Genomic DNA, 10,044 nt, shown 5'->3' with positions numbered 1-10,044 from the left:
ACTTCAACTGTGAGAGACAGAATGTGAAAAAAAATCCATGAATTCACATGGCAGGATTTTTTAAAATTTTATTTGTAAATCAGGGTGGAAAATAAGTATTTGGTCAATAACAAAAATTCAACTCAATACTTTGTAACATAACCTTTGTTGGCAATAACAGAGATCAAACGATTACTATAGGTCTTTACCAGGTTTGCACACACAGTAGCTGGTATTTTGGCCCATTCCTCCATGCAGATCTTCTCGAGAGCAGTGATGTTTTGGGGCTGTCGCCGAGCAACACAGACTTTCAACTCCCTCCACAGATTTTCTATGGGGTTGAGGTCTGGAGACTGGCTAGGCCACTACAGGACTTTCAAATGCCACTCCTTTGTTGTCCGGGCAGTGTGTTTGGGATCATTGTCGTGTTGGAAGACCCAGCCACGTTTCATCTTCAAAGCTCTCACTGATGGAAGAAGGTTTTGGCTCAGAATCTCACGATACATGGCCCCATTCATTATTTCCTTAACACGGATCAGTCGTCCTGTCCTCTTAGCAGAAAAACAGCCCCAAAGCATGATGTTCCCACCCCCATGCTTCACAGTAGGTATGGTGTTCTTGGGATGCAACTCAGTATTCTTCTTCCTCCAAACACGACGAGTTGAGTTTATACCAAAAAGTTCTTCTTTGGTTTCATCTGACCACATGACATTCTCCCAATCCTCTACTGTATCATCCATGTGCTCTCTGGCAAACTTCAGACGGGCCTGGACATGCACTGGCTTCAGCAGCGGAACACGTCTGGCACTGCAGGATTTGATTCTCTGCCGTTGTAGTGTGTTACTGATGGTGACCTTTGTTACTGTGGTCCCAGCTCTCTGCAGGTCATTCACCAGGTCCCCCCGTGTGGTTCTGGGATTCTTGCTCACCGTTCTCATGATCATTTTGACCCCACGGGATGAGAGCTTGCGTGGAGCCCCAGATCGAGGGAGATTATCAGTGGTCTTGTATGTCTTCCATTTTCTGATAATTGCTCCCATAGTTGATTTTTTCACACCAAGCTGCTTGCCTATTGTAGATTCACTCTTCCCAGCCTGGTGCAGGTCTACAATTCTTTTCCTGGTGTCCTTCGAAAGCTCTTTGGTCTTGGCCATAGTGGAGTTTGGAGTGTGACTGTTTGAGGCTGTGGACAGGTGTCTTATAATGAGTTCAAACAGGTGCCATTAATACAAGTAACGACTGGAGGACAGAAAAGCTTCTTAAAGAAGACGTTACAGGTCTGTGAGAGCCAGAGATTTTCCTTGTTTGAAGTGACCAATCTGAGCGGTTGAATCTGATTTGTCCTGTTCTGACAAACAAATGTCAGATCTGTATACTAGTAAGAAATGTATTATCAAACATGCTCACTTAGATTATTATTCAGTCAGAGTTACATCATATAATCCATTCGTTTCACTGAAAAAGGAGCAGGCAGAACTATGAACTTGTTTAGCCCGTCCAAGTAACATGGAAGAAAAAATACATGTATCTGTATGTAAATGTAGTTAAAATGTCTTCCCACAATAGCTCATGTAGATTCTGTCTGAGTTATACCATAAAAATCCTACAGTTCCACTAAAAGAGTATTTACCTGCAAACTAGCCTGTTAGCTCAGCTTTCTGCTGCTTCCTCTGTAGCAAGTTAGCAGTACACAGGTTAGCTCCAGTAGCTGCAAAGTCTCTGATGTTCCACAGGTTCCTGAAAAATTAGCAAACTTATTAACATAAACTGCAATAATTAATTCCATGAAACCAGTAATGAATATGTTAAGATGAATTTTTAATACGTCTCTCTGGAACAATAGACCATTGTCCTTAGGCTAGCACAATGCTTGCTTAGCAGCTAGCTAGTGAGCTAACGTCTGGTTAAAACCAACTTAAAAAGTGGCTTAATTTACAGATTAACTAAGAAAAGATCAAATATATCATCAATTGTCACTTTAGATCCTCAGTAGACACCACAGACAGCAGAAATAATGTGTTTGGGGCTCAAAATTCATGTTGTTGACCGAGGTGGGAAAAGAATGTCTTGGAGGCTACATCACTTCCGGGTCACTGAACAGTCACTCAAGAGAAACCACTGTCCTATAGGAGAGGACTTCTCAGAAGTCCCACCCACCCGAAAGGGTTGTGTCAGAATTGCAACCAAAAACTCAGGGATTGCAAAAGAGAAAGCCAGAAAGTTTAAGTGCAAATCTGGTAGTGAGAGCTAAGCTGTGTGCAGCGAGAACGAAACTAAGGAAACTGATAACAAAAACACATAGAGGCAAACAGAAAAAGGAAACATACTTTGTTACTCATTTTAAGAAGTTGATTCAGATCATAAGTTTTTCTTTTGAAACAATTTTTTTCTCTCGCAATGTCTTAATATTTGATCTTCAAAGTGTTTTTCTTGATCCTATTGGCACAAATCTAATCCCATAGCATCGCTCACCGGGCGGTGGTGAAACCGGAGGAGCCCCTGCGAAGGTCACTCAGAAGCCCCGTTTATGCTAAAATGAAGCAGCAGCGCTCGCGACGTTATACAGACGCCATTTTGTATCCCGGGTGTCAACCAAGAGATTACCCGCGCTAACGTTTCTCTTAATTTGGACTATCATCAACACGGCGGATCAGCATCGTGCACCCACAGGTAGCTTCGCGTGGTAGGTAGCAACAAACATGGTAGCCCCGAGTTTGGCTCGTGCACGCGCCTCTACAGCGTGCTGCTCGACCGGCTGTGCTAACCGGTCTTTTGAGGAAAGAATCGGACACGCGTCCATCGATGCCGTTATTGGGGTAATGCAGGGAAAGGAGAGCTTATGGCTCATAGCCAACAGTGTTTAATACATCACGGTACACGTTCTCCATTCACCGGTGTCGGCGCGGTAACTACCGAGGCCTACTACGGGGGAAGCAGTAGCTCAGGTGGTAGAGCGGATTGCCTCGTGATCGGAGGGTCATGGGTTCGATTCCAGCTCCCGCCAGGGGTATCCTGCTGTTGTGTCCTTGGGCAAGACACTTCACCCAACTTGCCTGTGTTAGTGGTGGTCAGAGGGGCCGACGGCGCCAAATGGCAGCCTCGCCTCTGTCAGACCTCCCCAGGGCGGCTGTGGCTACAAGTGTGTGAATGTGAGAGTGTGTGAAAGCGTCTTTGGGTGTCTAGAAAAGCGCTATATAAACTCAGTGCATTATTATTATTATTATTATTACTCGAGCCCCACGCGCTCTCAGGTGTGGTGAGTGTTGGTTTCAGCAGTTATGGTCCATTAGACCGGGTCGCTGCTCTGGGGCTACTTATCCATGTTTTTGTTTGTTTTAAACGACTCCGATCTGTCGCTGATGGGTTTTCAGTTTAGTAACGATCTAACCGGATCAGTGTGGTCAGACGATGTCCGCTGTCCAGCTCGATGGCGCCAAATACCGGCGGCTGTTGTCTGAAGTCACCCGGAAACAGATCAGTTAGCTGTGTTTAAACCAGTCTAGGATCACAACAGGTGTTATCGGTAGATTTACCCACTAACACAACAGTTAGGCCAGGGCAATCTAACGCTGGTCTTCCCGGGCCACCGTGTAGCATGTTTTGGTTGTTTTCCTGCTCCAACACACCTGGTTCAGTTCGCTTCCCTAAGAAACCAATTACTGGAGCAGACACACCAGAACGGTGGCCCTGGAGGACAAGGGTTAGACCATTGGACCAGGGTTATCAACTTTAAAGAGCAAGTCACCCCCAAATCTACTTCTTTTGCTGATACATTATATAAACTAGTGTCTAATCGGGCTGTAGACGCATGCAGTCAATAATTTGGGCCTTTAGTGTATCATACTTCAAATGTAAATAATATTCCTAAAACTCAGTGTCGCACCGTGTTCAGGTAAACACCCTGCACTGCAGCTGAATTTAAATCTGACATTGCTATTGGCTAAGAGGTACACCATGACGTTAGCTGGTACATTATGTCACAATGTTGTTGTGAACCTGTGTTCGTGTGTGTGTGCGTGCGCTAGGCAACAGCATTTGTTGCATTTTTCAAACAGGAAGTGGGAGTGGAGTAAGACTGATAAGATGTGACTGGATAAGAAAAGATTCATAATCAAACTAGTAAGTCAAGAGCATTGAGGGGGTTTATTCTGTCGTAAAAACTTTGTGTTCAGAGTTAGGGATGCATGTTCATACGATACGTATCGCGATACAGAGTAGAAAATATCGCGATACTAAAAGCTGAGGAATATTTCCGAGACTGAATTTAAATGAAAGAAGCATCATGGTAAACAGTCCAAACTGTTACATGTGCTGGTGCAACCAACGCAAAGGGATCTACATTTCATCACAGGAAATAAAAATTTGCCCTTTAACTGGGCGGTGTTTTAACTGGTAGAGTTGAGTTTCAGCTCAAACTGTACGACTTCCTTGCAGAGCAAGTCTCACGAGTTACGTGCTCACACTGTATGTCTGGTAGCGACATGTTGGGCCCACAAATATGCTAAAATCAGCTGTTTTTACACAACACGTCAGACTTATCGTATTATTAGGGATGCACGTAGTTAACTGCTTAATTGCCTTTAATGTTGTGACCAGGTAAACTAGTTTTTTCCAGTTAACTGTTTCAAGTCCTTCTGCTGTGCTTGGTGCAATATATTTTGTGCCACTAGAGGACGCAAGAGTGCCACTGTCAAATGGTTTACTGGGCGACCGCAGAAGAAGAAATGAGCTCATCACAAGACCTAACAAATGTGCTGAAACACAAGCGGTTATTAGAGTTAGCGGTTATTGTTTGTTCTTTCGTTATTTCATTCTTGGAGCACAAAAAGCCTCACATCAGAGCGCCGAGCCGAGACCAGCAGCAGGTCCGTCGGCCGTGACGCTCCTTATGCCTGATGCCTTATTTGTCCAGTACAATAAAGAAATTAAGTTTTCTTGCATTCAACTAAATAATTACACTAGGTGTTAAAACCGCGGCCAGACTGCACTTATCAGCACGTGATCACAAGCAGCGCTGCGTATCTGAGATCAGATGGTCCGCTGAGTCTGACGGACAATCCAGCTGTCATCCCACTCTCTTTACTTTTGTTCATAAACATAACGAGTGTGGGACTTAAGTCGTGAGTCATTGTATTAAAGAGTAGATGGAGAAAGTGTTATTCATAGAGCGAGGCAAATGTTTGGGGGGGGCTATTGACCGCTACGGAGCGTCGCTAGCCGGTTAAAGAAAGTTTGGTAAGCATACATCCCCAGTTGTTATTGTCCGTTGGGATCGCTGGAGGTTGGAGGAGGAAGACGATGAAAGTGAATCAACATCTTATCAGTTTAATCTGACAAACACGCCGTCTTGACAGTCCTTGTTATTGTGTGCAATAGTGTACAAATAAAAATGAGCAAATAGGGAAACAGCTGGTGAGCTGCGCTGATGCATGTGTGCACATGCGCCGTGAGCACTTCTAGTTAAAGATCTAACGGTTTAAAACTGGCTACAGAACAATTTGTACATGTTTACTCAGCGTTTCTAAAAGACATAGATCTGTCTCCCATGAGCCCCGGTGGTAACTGAGCTCTGTGTCTGCAGATGTCTGGAGACATGGCCACAGACCACGTTAACGGGAACACAGAGGAGCCCACGGACACATCAGCAGTGGCCCACACGGAACATTTCCCGGCCTTGTTGGAAGCTGGTTTAGCTCAGAAGGTAGCGGAGAAGCTAGATGAGCTGTTTGCAGAAGGTACGGTCTGCAGTTACCTGACAACAGTGTTTCCTACCTGTATGGTGGTGTTGGTTGGTGTGAGAGCAGAACATCATTAAGTGCATCTAATAATAGTTACTGCATTTCCTGCCACAGGTCTGGTGGCTCACAGTGACCTGGATGAACGAGCCCTCGAAGCTTTAAAGGAGTTTAATGAAGATGGAGCTCTGCAGGTGCTGGTCCAGTTTAAGGAGAGTGATCTGTCACACGTACAGGTAAGCATCCTCACCTGGAGGCTTTCACACTGACTTTTTTCATTTGAAAAGGAATTGTTGTTTTCCAGAACAAAAGTGCCTTTCTTTGTGGGGTGATGAAGACCTACAGGCAGAGAGAGAAACAAGGGACTAAAGTCTCACCTTCCACCAAAGGACCAGACGAGGCAAAGATAAAAGAGCTGCTAGAAAGAACCAGCTACACCCTGGACGTAACGACAGGCCAGAGGAAGTACGGAGGACCTCCACCCGAGTCTGTGTTCTCCGGTCCCCAGCCAACCATCGGGACTGAGGTGAGATGTCTGCGGGTCTGAAGATCAAACCTGAGAGGGAAAAATCATTTATGTTTCAGCTTATGAAGGTCAAACACACAGCCAGTAAATGCTATCACCAATGAAACACGGACAGCCTAACGGACACGGTTGGACTCCCACCCCCAGATATTTGTTGGAAAGATTCCTCGTGACCTGTTTGAAGATGAGCTGGTTCCTCTCTTTGAGAAGGCGGGGCCTATCTGGGACCTCAGGTTAATGATGGACCCCCTGAGCAGCCTGAACAGGGGCTACGCCTTCATCACCTTCTGTGCTAAAGAAGGAGCCCAGGAGGCTGTGAAGCTGGTCAGTTAAACAGAAGTAGCCCAGGTGTTGAAGGTAAACTCATCATCTCTAAGCTCTGTGTTGTGTTGTGTAGTGTAACAACTACGAGATCCGCCCTGGGAAGCACATCGGCGTTTGCATCTCTGTTGCCAACAACAGGCTGTTTGTTGGCTCCATCCCCAAGAACAAAAACAAGGAGCAGATCGTGGAAGAGTTCTCTAAAGTCACAGGTAGGCGCTGCCGTAGAAACGCATCTGACCACAAGCCCTCTGTGATCGCTGTTTTCTGTCTGAGCAGAAGGTGTCAGTGATGTCATACTGTACCATCAACCCGATGACAAGAAGAAGAACCGAGGTTTCTGCTTCCTGGAGTACGAAGACCACAAAACCGCTGCTCAGGCCCGCCGCCGACTAATGAGCGGTAAGGTCAAGGTCTGGGGCAACCTGGTGACGGTCGAGTGGGCGGATCCCATCGAGGACCCCGACCCAGATGTCATGGCCAAGGTGAGCCGAGACTTACCGAGCCCGAAGAGGCTCGAGGGGAAGTCAGGAACTAATAACGTATATTTCAGTTAAAGTAGCGCGGCGGGACAGGCGGCCCGAAGCTGAGCTGCTGCTGCTTCCTGTTGCAGGTGAAGGTCTTATTTGTCAGGAATCTCGCCAACGGCGTTACGGAGGAGCTCCTGGAGACGACCTTCAGCCAGTTTGGAAATTTAGAGCGAGTGAAGAAACTAAAAGACTACGCCTTTATTCACTTTGCAGAGCGGGACGGAGCAGCAAAGGTACGGCAGAACTCCAACACCGTACAGCCGCTTCAGACGGCGTCCTAAACCCGGTTTGTGTTCGTCAGGCCCTTCAAGACCTGAACGGGAAGGAGCTGGAAGGGGAGCCCATCGAGATTGTTTTTGCCAAACCGCCAGATCTGAAAAGACAAGAGCGTAAAGCCCAGAGACAAGCCGCTAGGACACAGATGTAAGTCCCTCCCCTTAAGTGGCAGGATGACATCATCACTATTTACCCACAGTGAGCCTAAAGAAACAAACAGCTTTATAATAGTGGTTTACCTGGAGAATCAGAGCTTTGATGTGTGTTTTTTTTCTATCCACCAGGTTTAATGACTATTACCACTTCCCCCCTCCTGCCCACGTATCTCCTTCCAGCAGGGGGCGGGGCCGAGGGGCCAATCGCGGCGGCTACTCCTACGCTCCTGACTACTACAGTTACGAGGACTACTATGACTACTACAGCTACGACTATCACAACTATCGCAGCGGCTACGATGACCCGTACTATGGCTACGATGACTACCAGGGCAGAGGGCGGAGCGGCAGCCGAGGCCTCCGGGGCGGAGCCTCGCCAGCTAGAGGACGTGGCGGCGTGGGGCCGCCCAGGGGCAGGGCCAACTTCTCCCAGCGCGGTGGGCCAGGACCAGGCCGAGGCGGGCGCAGAGCACGAGGAGGCATGCAGCCGAGAGGGCGAGGAGGGGTACGTGGTGCTCGGGGTGGTCGCGGTGGAAATGTAGGAGGAAAGCGCAAAGCTGACGGGTACAACCAGCCCGATTCCAAACGGCGCCAGACCAATAATCAGAACTGGGGCTCGCAACCCATTGTTCAGCAGCCGCTCCATGGTGGCGATCATTCTGGTAACTATGGTTACAAATCTGACAACCAGGAGTTTTATCAGGATTCTTTTGGGCAACAGTGGAAGTAGAGCCGACGGGCTTCGATTAAATAAGCTCTTTGTTTTTGTCTTTTTAGAGACTTGATCTGATTGGCCCTCAGTCCTCACAGTTGCCTGCATTTTTTTCTGTTTTCCTCCAAATTGGTAACATGAGCAGATCTTTATTTGAATAATACACTTGGACTCCCAACATAGCCACACTCCCACGTGTTACTCCTGCCTGGTTTGTACGATTTTCACAGCAAACTTTTAAACCCTTTTTTTAGACGACCAATGTGCTGGAGCGGCATTCTGGCTCCGGCTCTGTGTTTTTAGACATTCTGGTTTCCATGTTTCAGTAGCTAACAGCAACAACGCTAATGTCTCCTGCACATGTGTTTAAACCAATGAACTTACGATTTGTATTGTCTAAGTACTGCGTGTGTTGTCCTGGAGCAGAAAGGAAACGGGGCCGCGGCGCTCCTGGTTCTGGCTTCACATTTTGGCTTGTACTCTGCTGTTTGTCTGCATTAATAAACATACACGCACACGTGTACAAAACTTCAAATTGTGTTTCAAATTCATGTTTCGGCAAATTCTCTTTTCAAATTTCCTTCAAATTTAAGGCTCCTTGTGGAAGGAAAAGGACCAAAGGTTTGCCAAAGTTGGCCACGTGCTACAGTGTCACCATGCATGAGTCACCTACTCCTGAGTCGGCATCTCCAGTGCTCTGTATGTGTAGAGTGGCATACTCCATCCATCCAAAAACATTAACGTCTGACAAATTGGTGTCGTAAATTCAGCGTGAAGGCAGCATCAAGAGTAAGCCCCGCCCACGTTCCTTACCGACCCATGGGAGAAAAAGCACAATTTGAGTCCCAAAGTGAAGCTTTTCTTGTCCCAGAAGGATCTTCTTGCTGTTTGAAGGCCTGGATGCTAACCCTGCATGCCTCAGTCTGTGCTGCACGACTCGCCTGTTCTAGATTTACCTGCTGCTCACCTGCTTTCTGTCCCTTTCACCTGTTTCTTCTCAGAGCCAGCTGTTTGTCCTTTAAAGCATTACTACATGTGTGAATGAATGCTTTCCCTGCTAATGCTCAGAGGTGTGTGTGTGTGTGTGTCATGCTGTTTCCGTTCTCTAATTGCTTCTTTTGTCACTTGACTAGCCGGAGGAAGGGGTGGAGGCTGGTCCTGATGCGTTGCTATGAAGACGGCGCAGGCGTGGCTCACCGCCGGCTGTCCGCTGAGGCAACGGTAAGGTCAGCTGACCCACTGCTCCTGCTTGTAGAGGAGCAGGTGTCCCACTACATCTGAGGAGAATCATTTTGTTGTAAAGCGTTAACAAGCCCCGCCCCTTTCACCCAGATCCAGATCAGCCATGTGAGCCGTGCTGAGGAGGAGTTCCTGATCTTTCTGGATAAAGCTTTGCACTTTTCATTGGACTCGATTTATTTAGACGGACTTGACTGGTGACGTTGGTGTGCTCACCTGGTGACCAGGTAATCCAGCAGAACGGAGCGTGAACTACCTCAGCGTGATGTCTCTGTCAGACCTCCTCCGAGGTCTGCACAGACAGCAGAGCAGACACGCCCACGCCTCCAGATGGTCAAATAAACCATGTCCTGCTAAGCAGTCAGCCTCTGTCTTCCATGAAGGAACGCCGATGTGATGTCATCAGGAATGATTCCACAATCCGGTTGTAAATGAAACTTGAACCAGAAACACTTAAGATGATGCTGACAGGTTACTCAAACTGTCTGGCCAGATGTAGAGCAGTCCCAGAACCAGGGTGGTCCCGTTTTCAGGTTCAAAACGGAACCAGAACCAGTTTAGTCTTGAGAAC

At 47.3% G+C, this 10,044-nt stretch overlaps 1 protein-coding gene across 5 annotated transcripts; it reads left to right on the top strand.

Annotated features, from left to right (window-relative positions):
* The first annotated feature begins 2,509 nt into the window (after positions 1-2,509).
* LOC139063256 (heterogeneous nuclear ribonucleoprotein Q-like) lies at positions 2,510-9,830 on the top strand. Of its 5 annotated transcripts, none has more exons than XR_011516626.1 (12): positions 2,523-2,662; positions 5,561-5,714; positions 5,832-5,950; positions 6,019-6,240; positions 6,388-6,564; positions 6,638-6,773; positions 6,841-7,046; positions 7,175-7,324; positions 7,393-7,514; positions 7,652-8,184; positions 9,368-9,455; positions 9,567-9,830. XR_011516626.1 is itself a non-coding variant. In XM_070544571.1 (12 exons), the coding sequence occupies exons 2-11, from the start codon at positions 5,561-5,563 to the stop codon at positions 9,407-9,409; spliced, it is 1,704 nt and encodes a 567-aa protein (XP_070400672.1). In that variant the 5' UTR covers positions 2,523-2,662; the 3' UTR covers positions 9,410-9,455; positions 9,567-9,830. The 5 variants fall into 5 exon arrangements, 4 of the variants coding, with proteins under 4 accessions (XP_070400670.1, XP_070400672.1, XP_070400671.1 ...); XM_070544571.1 differs by having other exon boundaries at positions 7,652-8,027; XM_070544570.1 differs by lacking the exons at positions 9,368-9,455; positions 9,567-9,830 and adding an exon at positions 8,300-8,434.
* Positions 9,831-10,044: the final 214 nt, after the last annotated feature.

Source organism: Nothobranchius furzeri, chromosome 2 (genome assembly GCF_043380555.1).
Source record: "Nothobranchius furzeri strain GRZ-AD chromosome 2, NfurGRZ-RIMD1, whole genome shotgun sequence".
Lineage (NCBI taxonomy): Eukaryota > Metazoa > Chordata > Actinopteri > Cyprinodontiformes > Nothobranchiidae > Nothobranchius > Nothobranchius furzeri.
This window is presented reverse-complemented; position numbering and strand designations above follow the sequence as displayed.